Here is a 20832-nt window from a genome sequence, read left to right as displayed (position 1 = left end):
TATGTAAGCATGAATCCATCCCCATACGAGAAACAAGAGGGGAGGAGGTGCAGGGCGGGGCGATGGATGTAGACACCAGACTAGGCGGCAGTATGTTGGTTAGCGGAAACTTGCTGTGCACATGGTCATTTTTCGATATGCGGCAGTATTTTATATGGACCAAACCATAAAAATTAATGAATCATTAATTAAAGTAGGTAAATTGGCGTGAATCATAGCCTGCCTCTGGTGTGTTTGATTTTGGTAAAGAGATATAATTTAAAAACAAAAACAAAAATAATAAAGAACATAATATTTGATTGAAATTTTTTAAAAAAATATGTTGAAATTAGAATAAAATCTGTTTTATGAAGAAAGTTGAACACAAGAATAACACATGTTATGAGTTATCTCTATGTCAAGATTTATGATTAATGATTGTGGTAAATCATTTGGGCTTTGTTGCAATAGGAGAGCATATTTAGTGTGTGAATTTATCACACTCAAATTGAAGTAAATAACGAAGGAGATGAATCACGACAAAATGCAATGATAGTGTAACTCGAAGGGTTCCCTTAAATTAGTACTGCCACTAGAACCCATAGTTTAAGTTGTCCAACACTATTAAAGCCTCTTGAAATACCAGTAACTAAGAGAATATAACATCATTTTATTTATGAAGAATATTCACACTTCCATTCAATACACTATCGTTGGTTTATATACAAGCCATGCATGCAAAGCTGCAGTCAATACAATCTGTTGTAAATTTAACAGACTGTCTAACGACCTAACAACTTTAACCACCATACATTGACATGTGTACCTACTGCTAACATACTAGTAGTGTTAACAAAGCCGAATAAAATATTAAATTGACTAGAATGGTTACCATTGCTCACGCGCGATACTGGAGGTCTCTTTCGACCTCAGCAGGATTATCGCAAGTATACAAACCGACTCTTTCGTTTGCCATTGGTCCCACAGCTAAACCAAACACATATATATACGTTCACATTCGAAATGAAATCACAGTTAAACATCTTTCAGCATCCCCTTGTCTTCCTTTCATACTCTATGGTTGGATTTTTATTTCTGCTATTTCGGTTTTCTTTCCTGTTTTTATTGGTTTTGAACAATAATCATGCATTACATTCTGTTAATGTATATAGTTTTCTTTTCTTTTTTGAACCAAACAGGATCTCCAAGATATCATTATTGCTATGTCTGCTTTGGGAAGGAAGAGAAAGGAGAAAACACGGATGAAAAAGTTCCTGAGGGATCGTCAAGCGGCGCTTCGAAACAAAGCTATGGAATGCGAAATGCTTAAGAGAAAGAAGCAGAGCATGCTTGCTAAGCAAGCCGCCAACCAAAAACTGGTTGATGATTTCATGCTATTCATTGACACAAACGGCGATGTGAAGGATGCTCATAATTTTGATGAAAAGGCAATGATGAGTACTATTCTCACCAGGATGAACGGTGGCGGAGGTAACATCGGCAATAATGGCGGATTTGCTACTGATGACGGTAAAAAAGAAGCATGAAAACAAGTACTGAAAATGGTGTTTTATGTAGTTTTATTTAAGTTCATTCAATAACATGTTCAAGTTGATGACTGGAACATGTTTGGTTGTTGCCGCCGCTTATGTCTTCTGGCTTTGTTTTTAAATCTTTGTTGTGTTGTAGTTTTCGGGAGGAAAAAAGCGCAATAAAATACCCTTACCAAATCTTTACCCTTATTTTTTGTTTTCGTTTTATCTTAGTTTAACATGCAAAGCAAAGGGCTTTTGTAATCAATTTAGAGTTCGAGCAGGAGACAATGGTGGAAAAAGAAAACAGCTTGGTGAAGATGGTAATGGGGCAAAACGGCAAAAATGCTTAGGTAAGGTACCGGGGAAAAAAATTCCCCAATTAAAGCACCACCCATATTATTTTTCTCAGATAGGGCGTTTTGAATAGTGTTTTTGGAAAGACATCGGGAACAGATGGTATATTCAGGAAAATTGCCGGAGCACACGGCATCTTCAAGCTCCGGCCGAACCCTCATGGCTAGCCTCTCTTTCTACTGCAGTTCTTCTCCCTCTCTGCTGCTATCTTTAAAGCAACACCTCATTCTCTGTTGCAGTCTTCAAGTTTAATGCAACGGCGGTCGCTGGAGCTAAAGAATCTAAAGGAGTCGTGTTTTGACCGACTTTTCGAAGACGTCATGTGCTTCGAGCGTCCGATGACACTGTTCGTTTAATCCTACCTTTAAAAAAAAAATTCACTGTCCCATACCAACCATTTTTTTCCTCCAAAGCTTAACCTGGGCAAAATAGAAGGTCTCATGGCGAAGGCCAAAAAGAGGTGAAGCTATACAATCATTGGGTATACGTTGATTAATATTTGAAATAAAAGAGAAATAATAATTGTTGTTGAGGATTGGTTACGCACCTTGGACAGCCGAAATAAGAGACCCCTTTAAAGCCACTTGGGTTTAGTTACGCACCAAGGCTGTTGACCTTTGTTGATGCTATATATTGGCATATGTTTCATTTCTATATAAATAATTTAGTGTTGTATCAACAAATAAATTAATATTTTAAAAATTATAATATACATAGTTATTTTGTTTGAAATTCTTGGAGATATATGCTTTCCCTTTCGTCTTGGATAGAGTATATGCATTATCTTTCAACACAAGAAAGAAAAGGAAATACTAGAGAAAGAATAAAAAAGTAGGACGTTTCTAACATCTGGATATCAAACTAAAATAATGCTTCACGTAAAAAATGATGCTTTTGGATTTGATTTAAAACTAATTTAGGAATTTTAAAATCGGAAAGAAAATTTATGAAAGTAAGAGATAATGGTATATTCGGTTTGATTTTTTTTATATAAAATATGAGCTGAATCATTTTATGCAATTCTTTTAAAAATAAAATAGAAATGAAATGTCACAAAAATCGTAATATTAATTTTGGTTCAATTCATTTGATTTTATAGTTTTTAAACATTTACTGTTTTTCAAATTTAACATCTAAAGAAAAGTTAACTTCAAGTTTAAATTGAAGGCAAACCTACAAGGTCTAAATTCATAAAAATAATAATATAATTTTTAAAACTTTACCTTATAACAAATTTAAAATAGATTTGAATCATATAATACGGTTTTGATCAATTTTTCGATCTTCTCACTCAGCCCTATTAAGAAAAGTAGTTGATTTCTGTTGCTTTATAGTCGGTCCTTGCGTGGGACCTACATATGCAACATGGCCGACTATGTAACTGACCGTCCATTAGCAATGGAGGCCGAACACGTTTCGCAACGGCCGATCTCCCAATCAGTCGCCACACCAAAAATCTTTGGTACGAGACTAATATATCATATGATATGAAAGAAGTTTTGACACATGAATTGGTTATTAAAGTTTTTTATTTTTACACTTTGATTTTAGGGTTCGATTTCCATTTCTGTTGCTTCAGTTTTCTTTTACAGTGACAACAACATTATTTATTGTTAGTGAGGCCTCAGATTATGTTAATGAATAATAAAATTTTAATTTAATGATTTTTGTAGTCTTTGAACTTTTGAAAAAGAATAATTCAATCTTTCAAAAAATTTATATTTAATTAAATTTTAAAATTTAGAAAATTAATTAACATAATCGTATAATCTATGAAAATCATCATTGATTGTTATTATACTAATATAATGATCTAAATGTGAATGATGATATAATAAAATATTTAATTATTTTTTAAAAATAAAAAAATAAATATTTTTTATAAAATTTGAAAAATCTATATAAATACATATAATTGTATAAGCTTTTAGCGAGTTATAAATTGTGAATCAAATAATGACAAAAAGAAATATCTGAGAGAAAGAGAAAAAAAGGGCAACTGATGCTCTAGAATGTATGTAATTTAAAATAAAAAAGAAAAATTGTGAGTTTGTCAAAAAAGTTTAAATTACAAAAATAGCCATTAATATTTGAATAATATTTCGTTTTTCCCATTAAAGTTTTATAAACAACAAATTAATCACTAACATTATCAATTTATTACAAATTAATCATTCAATGTTAACAACCATTGGTCATGACGAAAATCACAGTTAGATAGTTAATTGTTTACCTGGCAACGTTGACCGCCACCTTGGAAAGTGAAAACACTATCCCCATTGACCGATCACCTCTCAACGACGCCAACTTCCGATCCAAAGTGAATTGTTTCCTCGCTTCTCCACTAACGTGCATTGTAGTTGTTGCAACTTTTAACTTCAGCACTGTTTGAGAAATATACAGGTCATCCTTTTAAAATCCACCCTCTCTTTTCTCCTTCTTCCTTATTTACTTCCCAATATTCTTCTTTTTCTTCTTATTTTCTGGGTTTTTCCTTTGTCTTCTCTTTGTTTAACAATCTTGAGAATGACTACTCAAGCTCAGTTCCATGCCCTTGTTGTTGATGATAGACTCATCGATAGAAAAATTATTGAAAGGCTTCTCCATACCTCTTCTTATCAAGGTTATATTTTCCTGTAAAAACAATTCTTTAATTGCTCCATTGAGACACACAACATGGGTTGAATTTGATATTTATGTTTTATAGTTACTGCGGCAGATTCTAGAAGTAGGACTTTGGAGTTTCTAGAAGTAGGAATTCGAGTGTTGCGTCAGTTTATTCTAATGATCAACAATTGAGAGTGAATTTGATCATCACGGATTATTGAATGCATGAAATGATGGGCTATTATCTCCTGAGAAAAATCAAACAATCTTCATCATTTAAAGACATACCAGTTGTTATCATATTTTCTAAGAATATCCATCAAGAACCAACAGGTTTATAGTTTGCATAATATCTTTTTACATTTAATCGTTTAATTTTTTTTTCATTGTTTGATTAGTAATAGATAAGAAACTCATCTACGTGGTGACGATAGTTGATCGAGTGTTGGCAACTGGAGCGACACCCATGTTGGTGATGGCATTATTGTTGTTTTCACCAGATGTCGTCTTGGTGTTGTTGGGCAAGGCATTGGGAGGCGTCGATTAGGGAGATATTGTTGGACTATGGCTAGAACCGACGTCCTTCGATTTCTTCATTACGCTCTTCAATTTCGACAGTTGAGATTGCTCCGCCCTCGCCGTTTTATGTCTGGAGAAGTGAACAAAGTTATGGATCCTCTTCGCTGACTCTAACTCGTTCCTCCTTGAAGGCGACATCGACAGCTAGAAGCTGACGACGCGGCCAGACCAGGAACTTGATTTACTTTTCCGAGCCAAGGAACATAGGCCGCAACAGAAGGATAGAGGATATCAACGCTGAAAATCGCGGTCAAAGTTGGTGTAGTTGACAGGTGACTAGTTAACAGGGATTGAATTTCCAGCGTGGCAGTCGGTGTTGCCAAGTAAGCTTTCCGCCACCTACGCCACCAACGGTGAACGTCGAGTGACCGATTTGTAATGAAGTGATAACGTTAGTGACCAATTTGTCACTTTTGAAATTTTATAGACAAAATGAAAAAATACTCGAACATTAGTTGCCATTTATGTAGTTTACCAAAAGAAAGAAACCGAGTCGGTTTCGCTGCTTATTATTAAAATTAGGTAGAAAGATTTGATTTAAAGTAATAAAAGTAAACAAAAAATCTATTTGATTAATAACACTTGTTTGGTTGATTGAAAGTGTTTAGTTGGGGTTAGGCGTTCCTCTCGACCATCTGCAACACCCAATAACCATTTATTGAATATTCCGTTTGGATTATTAATATCACCGTCGTCCGTCAATGTTCAGCCTAAGGATTGGACTGCTCTTCAAAAAATAATGAAAATTTTCTGCATTTTAAAATTACATATCGGAATTAATTTTTACATGGACACAACTTGTTAGGATTATATCCAGAGGGTGTATGTAGTTGTAGAAAACAAATGTTAATTTCGTTCTTTATCTTCTTTAAAAATGGAAAGCAACGAAGTAGAAAATTTTACTATAATTTTGGAAGAGGAAAGGGCTTAATCACAATGATTTCGAACCTCAGTGGTTTAAACTGAAACTAACCCATCAAAGTTGAGACGTAAAGATATACAATAACCGGCTCTTACCTTTGGGTAGTTTCACAGGTGAAAACAGATAATTCTTGATTCCAATTGTTGTGGAACTGAAAGCAGGAGATGCTGAATCTGTTTGCTGATTGGTGTTGAGTTACTCCATTTTCTTGGATCAAATATATAAATCGTATTATTGTCGTTGCTTAATGATGAAAGTAACAAAGGTGGGGCTCAATTGAATTGTTTCTCGGTAGAATTTTTAAAATTGGGACACCTCACATTCTCATTGATAAAAGGGCACCGAATTCTGTGTCCCAATATTAAATTAAAATAAAAAATGGTTAAATCACACATTTAGTCACTGTACACTTTAGAGTATTTATAAGATTAGTCATAAGTTTCAACTATAAATACCCTAGCCCATTTAGCTTCAAAATCATCCCAAAACATTTCTTTCTTCCTATACTAGAGAGCTTTCTTGTGAGTAGTGAGTGTTTTATAAACACCTGTAAATTTTCTCTCTTAGTAAAAGATCTGCAGCAGCCCGGAGACGTAAGCACAATTGGCTGAACTCCATTATCAATTTTCGGGTATTATTTTTCCGCTTTTATTTCGTATTCTCACAAATCTGGTTATAGGGAAATTACTTGTACTCGATTTATTTCCTAACAACTGTATCAGAGCTTTTGGTTGTGAATTTTGTCAATTTTTCTGCGAGGTTACTATTCATTACTATTCATGTGAATAATGATTTTCGTGAATAGTGAAATTCGGTCGGCGATACGAGTTTGTCGACGGAGGTGTTCTAATACACGGCGGTTCGCAGAAATTGTCAGAAACGATCCAAACGAAGCCATATTCGAGTGGGAGCGATGGCTGCAGACGAAGGGAATGTGAAAATTGAAAAGTTCGATGGTGCGGACTTTGGTTTTTGGAAGATGCAAATTGAAGATTTTCTGTACCAGAAAAATCTATATCAACCCCTCTCAGGAAAACAACCAGAGGGCAAGAAGAATGAAGACTGAGCTCTTCTCAACAGACAAGCCCTCGGAGTTATCCGACTGACGTTATCCCGCAATGTTGCTTTCAACATAGCAAAGGAAAAGACCACGGCGGGTCTTATGGCAGCTCTCTCCAGTATGTATGAGAAGCCATCGGCCTCAAACAAAGTTCATTTGATGAGGCGATTATTCAATTTGCGGATGGCGGAAGGGGCATCAGTGGCTCAACACCTGAATGAACTCAACACAATCACAACCCAGTTGAGTTCCGTGGAAATTGAGTTCGATGATGAAGTTCGAGCTTTAATTCTCTTATCATCTCTACCAGACAGTTGGAATGCTACTGTTACAGCAGTAAGCAGCTCGTCGGGAAATAGCAAATTAAAATTCGACGATGTTCGGGATCTGGTATTGAGTGAAGAAATTCGACGAAGAGAAGCGGGTGAAGCATCAACCTCCTCAGCCTTGCACACGGAGTCTAGAGGGAGAACTTCAGAAAGAAATTCAAATCGTGGCAGATCCAAATCCAGACGGGGAAAATCAAGAACATGTAATAAAGATTTTACCTGTTATAATTGCGGCAAGAAGGGTCACTTCAAAAGAGATTGCCGAGCACCGAAGAAAAATACCGGCGCACAGGAATCTGCCAACATGACAGAGGAGACAGGTGATGCCATGATTCTAAGCGTCAACAGTCCGATTGAATCATGGATCTTGGATTCAGGGGCATCTTTCCACTCCACCCCATGCCGAGAAATCATGGAGAACTATGTCAGTGGTGATTTTGGGAAGGTTCATTTAGCTGATGATGAAACCTTGAAGATCGTCGGAAAAGGAGACATCCGACTAAAGCTGCCAAATCAGACCACCTGGAAGCTGACAGGAGTGAGACATATTCATGGCCTCAAAAGAAATCTGATTTCTGTTGGACAGCTTGATGAAGAAGGTTATAGTACAACCTTTTCAGGCTGTGAATGGAAGATTACCAAAGGAGCACTCGTCATTGCTCGTGGTAAGAAGACTGGTACTCTCTATGTAACCTCGAATTTAGAGAATATCATTGCAGTAGCAGATGCTGACGGAAAATCAAACCTATGGCACCAAAGGCTTGGCCATATGAGCGAGAAAGGGATGAATACCCTTTTGTCAAAAAGGAAGCTGCCGGATCTAAAGAATGTAGATGTCGGACTATGCGAGGATTGCATCTTTGGCAAACAAAAGAAAGTCAGCTTTACAAAGATTGGCAAGACTCCAAAGGCAGAAAGGTTAGAATTGGTTCATACTGATATATGGGGACCATCCCCAGTTCCATCTCTTGCAGGCTCACTATATATGTCACCTTCATCGATGATTCAACAAGGAAGGTGTGTGTTTATTTTCTGAAGAAGAAATCAGAAGTCTTTGATACCTTCAGAAAATGGAAGGCCATGGTGGAAAATGAGACTGGTTTGAAAGTCAAGCGGTTGAGGTCTGACAATGGAGGAGAGTACAGAGACAGTAGATTCAGAGATTTCTGCGCAAACAATGGGATCAAGATGGAGACAATAGTTCCCATAACACCGTAACAGAATGGCGTAGCAGAGCGCATGAACAGAACTCTGAATGAACGTGCCAGAAGCATGAGGATACATGCCGGATTGCCCAAATTTCTATGGGCTGAAGCTATCAACACTGCAGCTTACCTGATCAACCGTGGGCCCTCAGTTCCTTTGGATGGCGGAATACCAGAGGAAGCTTGGAGCAAGAAAGAAATAAACCTTTCACACTTAAGAGTGTTTGGTTGTATTTCTTATGTACACATAAACTCTGTTGAAAGAAGTAAACTTGATGCCAAGTCCAACAAATGCGTCTTTGTTGGTTACGGTGGTGATGAGTTCGGTTACCGGTTTTGGGACTACAAAAATTGAAAGATCATCAGAAGCAGAGACGTCATTTTCAATGAAAATGTGATGTACAAAGACAGGTCAACCACAGAATCAAGTAATACCGAAGCTAAAACAAAGGAATTTGCTGAGTTCGTGGAGATTTCTGGAAATGATGTTCAGATCAGTCCTGAAGCAGTTCAAGAGGAAGAACCAGGCACACCAGAACTGAGACGCTCCTCCAGAATTCCTAAACCAACCCAACGGTATTCGCCTTCTTTGCACTACTTGTTGCTGACTGATAATGGTGAACAGAGTGCTATGATGAAGCGATGCAGGTGGATGATTCAGTCAAGTGGGAGTCTTCCATGAAAGATGAGATGGACTCGCTTATGTCAAATCAGACGTGGGAATTAGCTGAATTACCACCAGGCAAGAAAGCGCTCCACAACAAGTGGATTTACAGGATCAAAGAAGAGCACGATGGGAGCAAACGCTACAAAGCAAGATTGGTAGTCAAAGGTTTTCAGCAAAAAGAAGGTATTGACTATAATGAAATTTTCTCTCCAGTAGTAAAACTGTCTACAATCAGACTGGTGTTGAAAATTGTAGCTGCAGAGAATTTACATCTTGAGCAGTTAGATGTAAAGACAGCTTTTCTTCATGGTGATTTGGAGGAAGAAATCTATATGAGGTAGCCAGAAGGCTTCATAGAGGCAGACAAGAAAAACCTGGTATGCAGGTTGAAGAAGAGCTTGTATGGTTTAAAACAAGCTCCTAGACAGTGGTACAAGAAGTTCGATAGTTTCATAGGTAGCAGTGGTTTTACCAGATGCCAAGCAGATCATTGTTGCTACATCAAGAGGTTCGACAATAGCTTCATTATTTTATTGTTGTACGTTGATGACATGCTCGTTGTAGGCTCAAACATGCAAGAGATTATACACTTGAAGCAAAAATTGTCGAAGCAGTTTACTATGAAGGATTTGGGCGCTGCAAAGCAGATTCTTGGGATGAGGATCAAAAGAGACACAAAGTCGGGGACTTTGATGTTATCACAGGCTGAGTACATCAACAAAGTACTTTCCAGGTTCAACATGCAAGATGCTAAACCAGTAAGTACACCTTTAGGTGTTCATTTCAGACTCTCCAAAGACCAATCACCAAAGACGGAGGAAGAACGTGCACACATGGTGAAGGTACCGTATGCCTCAGCAATTTGAAGTCTGATGTATGCCATGGTTTGTACCAGACCAGATATTGCTCATGCAGTGGGAGCTGTTAGCAGGTACATGAATAATCCAGGCAAGATACACTGGGAAGCAGTCAAATGGATCCTCAGATATCTGCGGGGTACCACAAACAAAGCACTTTGTTTCAAAGGTGGAGATACGATGCTGACAGGCTATGTAGATGCTGACTTAGCCGGAAATGTTGACATCAGAAGGAGCACTACATGGTATGTCTATACTCTAGGAGGTACTGCAGTGAGTTGGGTTTCTCAACTACAGAAGATAGTTGCTCTCTCCACAACTGAAGCAGAATATGTCGCTGTTACGGAAGCCAGCAAGGAGATGGTTTGGCTCCAAAGTTTCTTGGAAGAGTTAGGCAAGAAACAAGAAAACAATGTCTTGTGTTGCGACAGTCAAAGTTCTATCCATCTAGCAAAGAATCCGTCTTTTCATTCCAGGACGAAGCACATACAATTGAGATATCATTTTATCAGGTCTCTTCTGGAAGATGGGATTTTGAAACTTGAAAAGATCAGTGGAGCTCAAAATCCGGCAGACATATTGACAAAGACGGTGACTACAGACAAACTGAAGTTGTGTTCAGCTTCAGTTGGCATGCTAGAATAAAAGAACAGAAATACTGCTGCATCGATCGAGGTGTGAAGACAGATTAAAATCAGTCTTCAAGTGGGAGATTGTTGAAAGTAATCAAAGGTGAGGCCCAGCTGAATTGTTTCTCAGCAGAATTTTCAAAATTGGGGGGGGGCACCGCATATTTTCATTGATAAAAGGGGCACCGAATTCGGTGCCCCAATATTAAATTAAAATAAAAAATGGTTAAATCACACATTTAGCCACTGCACACTTTAGGGTATTTACAAGATTAGTTCTAAGTTTCAACTATAAATACCCTAGCCCATTTAGCTTCAAAATCATCCCAAAACATTTATTTCTTCCTATACTAGAGAGATTTCTTGTGAGTAGTGAGTGTTTTGTAAACACCTGTAAATTTTCTCTCTTAGTAAAAGATCTGCAGCATCCCGGAGACGTAAGCACAATTGGCTGAACTCCGTTATCAATTTTCGGGTATTATTTTTCCGCTTTTATTTCGCATTCTCACAAATCTGGTTATAGGGAAATTACTTGTACTCGATTTATATCCTAACACTTAAAGGTTCAACCGACAAGAGAGGGGAGGAGGTGGAGATTGGGGCGGAAAGTGGAAAGAGAGGCGGTGGTTGGAGACGCCAGACTAGGCCGCTGTATGTTGGCTAGCGGAGACTTGCTAGGGCCATGTCATAATTTTTGATCGATGGCAGTATTTTATATGGACCAAACCATAAGTCGATAATCAATGTAGGTAAATTGGCAAGAATCATGACATTTTCGATTAGAATTAACTAGACTAATATTCTCCACCAGATATTAAATATGATATTTAGGAGATATAGATTCTAAGAGTGGTATGCTATTCGAGAAAAATCACAAAATTCAACATTGGTCGTGTACTGAAAAAAATTGTTCAACAACTCATCGCTTATAACTCACGCCGCTTATAACTGATCAAGTCGGTATATATACAGACAAAAAAAAATGTAAAACACATTGTTCTTCAACTCATTGCTTATAACTCACACCGCAATGCTTGCAGTTTCCCTCGTCGGCTCTGCTCGGCCCATTTCTTTTCCCGAGTCTTTCTTCTATGGTTCGATTTCCGTATCTGTTATTTCAGTTTCCTTACAACAACAACATTTATGGGTAGTGAGACTTTAGATTCTTGTTAAAGGTTTTTTCCCCTTATATATATAAAACACTAAACACAGAGAAAAAGGCTTTCATTTTATATAACCATATGCTATAAGTGTATATGATAATGTGGATTTTATGTTTTACATTAACTCAACATATTCACAGCTACTTGCTCTTCAATCACCCTTGAACCGAAGCAGGCTAGGATCCAAAAAGATAAATCCAAAAGCCTACAACTCTATGGAGAAGACAAGTTGCCTCTAATGGCATTTCAACCTATGTTGTCCATTTCTAACATGAATGTTAGAATTCAAGAGATGAACATGGAACTGCACTACAATGGCAACTGTGGGGGCAGCGCATTTGAGGCCTGCCAAAATGAAAACCCAACATCATCCCCCAGCACCAACCAAGCTTTTCTCCTCACTCTCTTTAGGGTTCAACTGTTTAAGCATGTTTTCAATACCGGGGTATCTTCCTTTTCAGGAACAGGATTCGGATCGAGTTAGACTGGTTTTGGTTTGTAGGTAAAGGAAAGGTCTTTGTTGGCTGCTAATGCCGATAACTCCTTCTCATCGAGACCTTTTGCTGGCCCAAGGCTGCATCCGTCTGTGGCGTACTTGGCCAATGCATCCTTGAAATTTTTGATCTGCGGAATCATACGATAAACATGGTGAAAAATTCGACAAACATGTGTTATGCCAATGTCAAATAAGATGCAAAACCGGTAGCATCAGCTCTGCACCAATCTATACAGTCCTGAAAATTTAGTGAAAGCAACATAAGCAGCTTCGGCTCTCACAACAAGCCAATTCGCAACTATTATGCACCATGCACATTTCATGAATGTGACTCGTGCAAAAAGTAATGGACTTTCAACACTGGACTTCAACTCCCATATATTAGATTGAGCATATCTGATGAAATTCGCATCAGAAGGGACGGAGAACGAGACTAACCGTAGCGTTGGTGCAGCTAAACTGGCATACACGCCTCTGAGCTCCTCTGTAGAATCGGAAGAGAGGCAGCACATGGACATTAAGGGTATAACACATGGATTTGTGCTCCTCAGAATTCACCAGAAGAAACTGCAAATCTGGGTTCATCTTTTCCAATTGACAAATCTACCAGATCCCAACATCAGAAGTCACACAAATAATCCAAATACTTGCTGCACCACAATCAAGTCAAATACAAGCAAAACAATAAGCATACATGGAGATGAGCAAATATGCAAAACAAAGTATATAAAACTACAAGTCTACATTATTGGAAACGCCAGACTAGGTGGCAGTTAGTTAGCGTAAATTTGCGGTGCAAGTGGTCATATTTTTCGTTCTGCGGCGGGGTTTTATATGGATCACCAAACCATGGGATTTAATGAATCGTTAATCAAACCAGGATTTTCGTTCTGTGCACATGGTCATATTGTCGTGAACCGTGACATTTCCTATTATAATTAACTAGAATAATATATTTCGGAAATAAGATTAAGATTTTAATTATCAGCATCAAAATTTGTCCGAATTAACAAAAATCTGTTGGGACCCGAAAAAAACCTAATCATTTATCCAAACCCAAATTTTTATGCGCATGGGTCTGAATCCCATATTAAATCAATCTAAACTTAGTTAATCCATAATATATCCAAACTAACCTGAACTCAGGTCGATCCAAGAAATTTTATATTAAAATTTTTCAATTACGTTCGGTCTCCCACTTTTTAATATAAAATTTCTTTTGTCATTCATTTTTTTTTCTAAAAAATGTATATTAAAAAGTATTATTTCTTAAATTATTCTTTGAAATCTTTTTATTGTCAAGCCTTAGCTTTAAAAATAATTTAATTTTTAAATTATCTTTTAAAATATATTTATTATCAGCCATTAATTATTAAAAGTAAAATGTTCTAAAAGTGAAAGTGAACAACATGATTGATTAAAGACAATTTCATTTATGATTATAGATATAAATTAAACTCATATAATTATCCTTACAATTTTATTTTATGAGATTTAGTAGGTCTCATCATTCTTAAATTACTTTTAAAACTTTAGTAAAGATTCTAAGACTGCTATGTTAGTAGAGAAAAATCGTAGATTGTCCTAAGCAAAGCTATGAAACCGGGGACATGAAAGAAAAAAAAAACGATACCAAAGTCGGTGGAAATAAAATGTAAAATGCAATATACATTTAATTAAGGAAGGGGAGGTGGGTATGAAAAAAAGAGACCATAGGAAAATCGGTGGAAATATCTTGCCGGATGCGTTCATGAAATCAGTGCCGCTTTTGGAGGAGTCATGACCTATTCTCTTTTCGGTTTTCGGGTTAAGGGTTAATTTGAGTTGCCTGGTGACAAAGAGGCGAAGCTTTCTTGCCGACGTCGTGTGTTTCTAGACTTTTTTGAATGAATGATTACATCATCAACACCCTCACCTTGAAAACAACGAAACTATGCTCTCTCTATATATACCATCAACTTAACGCTCAGACCTCACACCACAGTTCTTGCAGTTTCCCTCGTCAGCTCTGCTCGGTCATTTTCTTTCCCCCACTCATTGTCTCCTATGGTGCGATTTCCATTTCTGTTATGTCAGTTTCCTTACAACAACATTTATTGTTAGTGAGACCTTAGATTCTGTTAATGAATAATAAAGTTGTTTTTTTTGGGTGTGATAAAACAGGATCCCCAGGATGTCATAATTGCTTTGGCTCTGGAAGCAGCGGTGGAAAGGATGAGAGAGGAGACGCGGCAGATGAAAGAGTTGCTGAGGGATCGCCAAGTAGAGCTTCAAGAGAAGGCCAAGGAGTGTGAAATTCTTAAGAGAAAGAATCAGAGCATGCTTGCTGAGCAAGCCGCCAAGCAAATGCTGGCTGATCATTGCATGCTCTTCTTTGAAGCAATTGACATAAACGGCGATGCGGAGATTGCCCACAATTTTGATGAAAAAGAGATGATGGATGCGATTCTCAATATGATGAACGGCGAGGGAGGTCACAGAGGCAATAATGGCGGATTTTCTGCTGATGATGGAAAAAAAGAAGGCTGAAAACAATTACTATCGAAATAAAAGATTTAAAACTAGGAATAATAATGTTGGTTGCTGTTGTTGCAGACAAAACCCATGGCTTATGTTTTATGTGGGTTTTCCCCCATGTCGTAACATTTTCAAGTTAATGTTTGGTTGCTGCTGCTGCTTGCTTGCTTTGTTTTTAAATCTATGTTGTGTTGTAGTTTTCGAAACGAAAAAGCGAAATAAAATAACGTTACCAAAACGTACCCTTATTTTCTTATTTTAATAGACGAGACAATTTTTTGGGGGTAATAATTTGACTTTAACCAAGGAATGCATAAGAGAGAATGGTGAAGAATGAAGATGGTTATTGGGAAAATAGAAGGTTTCTTGGTCTGTATTGAAAGTCAAAAGGAGAGGTGAAGTTATGCAAGCATTGGGTATAGGTAGGTTAGATTAATAAAGAGATATCATACTTGTTGTTGAGGATTGCCACTGATATCCCTTTGAAATCAAAGAGGCCAATGGGCAAACCAAATAAAATAAGGGACACTTTACACATCCATTGGATGCCGCTTTCGTTTTGCAATTTCCAATCTGTCAATCAATAGGTGGGTAGCATATGCCTTGATTTCTTAAATATATTATTTTTATATTTTAATCTTTTTGTTTTTTTATAATCTATATTTTAATCTTATATAACCGCTTATAAGTAGTGTATCGAATTATGACATAAAATTAATTTTCTTTAAATTAATTATATAATTTTAACAATAAAGAAAAAAATACCTATAAAAGAAAGAGCGAAAGAAAATATAAAAAAAACGTATGACATTCTAGAAATATATGAAAAATTAATATAAATAATTAAAAATTAAAAAAATTATCAAAAAGTCTTATTTATTCTCCGTTATAATAATTGTTTCTGTAGAGTATGTGTTGCTAATAATTAATAAAAATTTTAGATAGATATTATTTTATAATCATCTTAAATTATTTTAAAAAGTGAAAGAAAAACTTAAAGAGCTCGTCCAAACGAAAAAAATTAAGAAATCGACTCGATTTTGCTGCTTATTAAAATTGTAACAGAAACAAATTTGTTAAAATTAGGTAGAAAGATTTGAAGTAATAAATTACTCTGGTTGATTGAAAGTGTTCAGACTTAGGACTGGACTGTCCTTTTCAAAAAAAAAAAAATATATTTGAAATTAACTATTACAAGAACGCAGCTTTGACTAAAATATATCCATAAATGGTGTAAATATGTTTGATTCAAATTTTTGGAAATAATTTTGTAAAATAAAAACAAGGATTTTTATTTAATAAATTGATTAAGATTTAAATTTAAATTTATATATATATATTAACAATTTTAAAAATATTGAATCTTAAATTTTGATTCAAGTTATTAAAAATTGTTTAATTTTAAATAAATAAATAAGTATTAAAAATAATTAAATTATAAAAAATAAGGATTAATATTTTCAATTTATGGAGGAGTAAGGACTTGATTAAAGTAATTTCATGATATTGAACAATATAACTGGTTAAAGACAACTTTATTTATAATTATAGATATATATTAAATTTATACAATTATCTTTATAATTATAATTCATGATATTTAGTAGGTATCATCATACTTATACTTTAGGAGATTACTTTTGAATCATAGCAGAGAAAAAACTCACAAATTCAACATTGGTTGTGTACTAAGCAAAGCGATGAAAGGGATCAAGTATACAGACAAATTAAATGTAAAACATAATGTTCATCAACTCATCGCTTATACCTCACACCACAGTGCTTACAGTTTCCCTCGTCGGCTCTGCTCGGTCCATTTCTTTTCTCGAGTGTGTCTCCTATAGTTCAATTTCCGTATCTGTTATTTCATCTTCCTTACAACAACAACATTTATGGTTAGTGAGGCTTTAGATTCTGTTAAAGAAATAAAGTTTTTTTTTTCTTTTTGTTGATAAAACACTAAACACAAAGAAAAAGGCTTTCATTTTATATAACCATATGCTATAAGTGTATATGATAATGTGGATTTTATTTTTTACATTAATTCAACATATTCACAGCTACTTGCTCTTCAATCACCCTTAAACCGAAGCAGGCTAGGATCCAAAAAAATAAATCCAAAAGCCTACAACTCTATGGAGGAGACAAGTTGCCTTTAAGGGCATTTCAACCCCTACTATGTTGTCCATTTCTAACATGAGATGTTAGCATTCAAAGGATGAAGATGGAACTGTACTACAACGGAAACTGTGGGGGGCAGGGCATTTGAGGTCTGCCAAAATGAAAACCTAACATCATCCCCTAGCACCAACCAAGCTTTTCTCCTCACTCTCTTTAGAGTTTAAGCATGTTTTCAATACCGGGGTATCTTCCTTTTCAGGAACAGGATTCGGATCGGGTTGGACTGGTTTTGGTTTGTAGGTAAAGGAAAGGTCTTTGTTGGCTGCCAATGCCAATAGCTCCTTCTCATCGAGTCCTTTTGCCGGCCCAAGGCTGCATCCGTCTGTTGCGTACTTGGCCAAGGCATCCTTGAACTTTTTGATCTGCGGAATAATTCGATAAACATGGTGAAAAAATTCGACAAACATATGTTATGGCAATGTCAAATATGCAAAACCTGTTGCATCAGCTCTGCAGCAATCTATAGAATCTTGAAAATTTAGTGAAAACAACATAATCGGCTTTGGTTCTCATAACAAGCCAATTCACAACTATTATGCACCATGAAAATCTCATCAATGTGACTCTTCCGAGGAGTAATGCATTTTCACCACTGGAATTCAAGTACCATATATTTGGTTGAACATATCTGATAAAATTTGCATCAGAAGGGACGGAGAACAGACTAACCGTTGCATTGGTGCAGCTAAATTGGCATACACGGCCCCGAGATCCTCTATAGAATCGGAAGAAAGGCAGCACATGGACATTAAGGGTATAACACATGGATTTGTGCTCCTCATAGTTCACCTGAAGAAACTGCAAATCTGGGTTCATCTTTGCCAATTGACAAATCTACCAGATCCCAGCATCAGAAGTCACAAATAATCCATATATGAGCAGCACAACAATTAAGTCAAATACAAGCAAAACAATAAGAATCCATGGAGATGAACAAATATGAAATACAAAGTATGTAAAACTATGAGTCTACAATATTGTAAACATGGCAAAAAATTAGCCCTGCAATCACCACAATTAATCCAAATAGATGCAGAAACGAAGGATTTACACTATCACAACCTTGGGAAAAAGAGTCTTGCAGCCACCACAGGAAGGGGAGTAGAAATCTACTATAACAAGTTTATCACCAGCATTCAACAGAGAGTCTACAAGGTCTTGTGCTGATGTCACTTCTTTCATATTTGGTTGCAGCCCAGTCTCCCACCACTTTGGAGTTTTACCAATAAGGCCATTTTGTATCTGATTCCACTAAACAATACCAGAAGAAAAAGATAAACCAATAAGTTAAAGTTTTGTATCATTTATTTAAGAGCAAATTCCAAAACTTCTATATAAATGTTCAAGGTTTGATCTTTGGCATGTGAAAACTAAGCTAAGAACTAACTGATAGAAGGTTAATAAGAGAGAATGCTAATTACCAAGAAAATCAAGATTTTCAACAACAACAAAAATCATAAAATAAATTAAGAAGCAATATTCACCAATGATATGCTTTCTCTTTCAAAAAAGAAAAACAAATAAATACTTTTCCCAGAAAAGAATGATCCAAGATTTGGAAAAGAACAATAAAGTTAATTAAACCAACCTGTGCTTTAATGGGAACCAAATGAAACCTTCTCTTGCTCAAAATTTCCCTCTCCAAATAGACCATTCTTTGCGCATTAAAATCACACCTCAAGGCCATCATCTTCAAGGAAGTAAATCTATTTCTGCTGCAACAAAACCCAGGAATTCTCTTAGAATACAAAGGACCTCCACCTTCTTGATTCTTCTTCTGGCTATAGTCACAAGCTGAAAAAAGATATGATTTCCCTAAAACCATTGCCATTGTTGAATTTTTCTATTGTTTTCCCTTTCTTCCCTACAACCAAAACCCAGATTGAGAATTGAACCCTGCCCCTTCAACTACACAAGAAAATTAAAATTAGATATAAAAAAAAAAGAAGAGTTTTTGCTGTGTCTACGTATGTTTTATTCGTTAAAAGTGGTTGCCTTTTTCTTTGATTATATTGGCTTTGTCAATTCTGTTTTTTCCCACAATCCACAACACTTTGCCAGTTTTTTTTCTTGGTTATTTTAAGCTCCAACGGTTGACTTTAACCGTTCATCTGTTTTATCCTGAGTTGAATCTAACCGTTTATTTTGTTTTTGTTATTGAAGTGTTGGCCGGTTTTCATGCTGGACTGGAGATGCATGTAATTAGCCAATTTTTCACACGTGGTATCATTCCGCTCCATGAAACAATATTCCTATCAGGCATCTGTTCGAACAAAAAACGTGCGAACTCAATCTCTCATTGCTTAGCCAAGCCAGTGATCATCACATTCCAAGTAACATGATTCTTCTCAGGCATTTCATCTAACACTTTCTCACACTCAACCAAAATCCCAAACCAACACAGTTAGCACATAGAGATGAGACTCAAAACCCATTTTTATTTCAACCCCGTGAATTTTTTTTGCCTAAAGCAAAGTTACTTAAACTAGCACAAGCTTTGATAAGAAAAGCATAAGTAAAGCTATCAAATTTGAAGAAAAGGTAGAAACTTTGGACTTGTTGGTGAAGAAAGATGGCATCTTTGGGATTTTCACTTGCAGAATAGCATCAAAGTAAGGCATTGAAGAGCCTAATAGAGTGGGAAAATGAGGCAGTTGTGACCAAGTAAGAGTGAACCTGCTTTGGGACTCTTTGATTTGTTGGGTTTTCGTTTAAAAATGAGAAAAGAAGAATTTATGATAGTTCTGTTTACATCGATGTGAAAGCAAAGAAGTAAAAGAACGAAGGAACCATAGAGAGAATTTAATTTTGGATGGAGATAGAGGTTTTGACGACTTCAACATGGTTTAGAGACAACATAACCAATGAAAACGTTTTGGTTTCCGATCATTTAAATCGAAAATTTCAGTAAAAAGTTGTTAAAACTCTGTTTATTGTGTTGGGCTTTGAACAATACATTTCCGAGTAAAGTTTAACTCGGATTTTCTACAAAATTTTTGTTACATTCTCAAATATAATTCAAAATTTTCAATTTTTTCCAACACAAAAATTACACATGTTTAATCATTAGCATTTATTTTCTATCCTTGGAATTGAAAATGATGATTTAGAAGTAAACTATCGTTGAAAAATGACTGGTTCAGTAAGTTGTATTGAGTCACATCACACGTGTGACTGCAAGAAGTGATATGTTCCTTTGATGGCTCCAATTAATCCTCATCAATGCTTGAATATTAGCGCTTGTGTTTGTTTTCCATGTTTGGGACCGAAGAGTTCAACCTGCTGCTGACCGGTAGCTGTCCGATGTTCCCAAAGCCGAACGAAGAAGATTCATGTCCAGTTGTGTTGCACTTGTTATCTGCAAGGAAACTACTAAGCATCGAGTAGTCCGTGGCATCTAACAAATTGGAGAAAGATAACCCCTAATTTATTTAATATTTAAATTTACAGTGGTCTAAATTATTATTAGATCAAAAAATTTAAGAACACGAGGTTATCATTATTTAGTTAGGTCTTTAATTGATTAAATATTTAATAAATTTTTATATTTTTAATTTAAATATTTATCTTTGCATGAACTAAAATACTATTAATTCAAAATTATATTAAATATATAAATATTAACAACATCTGAATCCTTTGAGTCATCACTGAGTTCCACTCTTATTTAAAACTTCAATGAATAACAACAATTATTATATATGATTGAGAATTTTGAAGATGATTGGTTATGGTCTTGACGTAAGATTTGA

The 20832-nt window shown here is 35.9% G+C and overlaps 3 protein-coding genes and 1 long non-coding RNA gene across 5 annotated transcripts; 2 read left to right on the top strand and 2 right to left on the bottom strand.

Moving 5' to 3' along the window:
- The first annotated feature begins 1025 nt into the window (after positions 1-1025).
- LOC120161901 lies at positions 1026-1540 on the top strand. Its single transcript, XM_039172109.1, has 2 exons — positions 1026-1059; positions 1179-1540. The coding sequence occupies exons 1-2, from the start codon at positions 1057-1059 to the stop codon at positions 1524-1526; spliced, it is 351 nt and encodes a 116-aa protein (XP_039028040.1). The 5' UTR covers positions 1026-1056; the 3' UTR covers positions 1527-1540.
- A 10826-nt stretch (positions 1541-12366) lies between these two features.
- LOC120162462 (thioredoxin-like 1-1, chloroplastic) lies at positions 12367-12982 on the bottom strand (the record flags this gene model as incomplete). The annotated part of the gene is made up of 2 exons (XM_039172607.1): positions 12367-12510; positions 12821-12982. Coding segments are annotated over 2 exons (306 nt in total), but the record flags the coding sequence as incomplete, so codon positions are not given.
- A 54-nt stretch (positions 12983-13036) lies between these two features.
- On the top strand, positions 13037-18229 carry LOC120161939. Its single transcript, XR_005519515.1, has 3 exons — positions 13037-13104; positions 16607-16613; positions 18125-18229. It is a non-coding gene; the product is annotated as an uncharacterized LOC120161939 (long non-coding RNA).
- Positions 16912-19110, bottom strand: LOC120161938 (thioredoxin-like 1-1, chloroplastic). Of its 2 annotated transcripts, none has more exons than XM_039172133.1 (4): positions 18669-19110; positions 18143-18331; positions 17750-17914; positions 16912-17442 (listed from the first exon to the last, which is right to left on the bottom strand). In XM_039172133.1, exons 1-4 carry the CDS (start codon positions 18909-18911, stop codon positions 17194-17196), a joined length of 846 nt encoding a protein of 281 aa, XP_039028064.1. In that variant the 5' UTR covers positions 18912-19110; the 3' UTR covers positions 16912-17193. The 2 variants fall into 2 exon arrangements, with proteins under 2 accessions (XP_039028064.1, XP_039028065.1); XM_039172134.1 differs by having other exon boundaries at positions 18143-18322.
- Positions 19111-20832: the final 1722 nt, after the last annotated feature.

Source organism: Hibiscus syriacus, unplaced genomic scaffold (genome assembly GCF_006381635.1).
Source record: "Hibiscus syriacus cultivar Baekdansim isolate YM2019G1 unplaced genomic scaffold, ASM638163v2 tig00111402_pilon, whole genome shotgun sequence".
NCBI classification, from domain to species: domain Eukaryota; kingdom Viridiplantae; phylum Streptophyta; class Magnoliopsida; order Malvales; family Malvaceae; genus Hibiscus; species Hibiscus syriacus.
The sequence above is the reverse complement of the archived record's forward strand: the minus strand, read 5'-3'. Positions and strand labels throughout refer to the sequence as shown.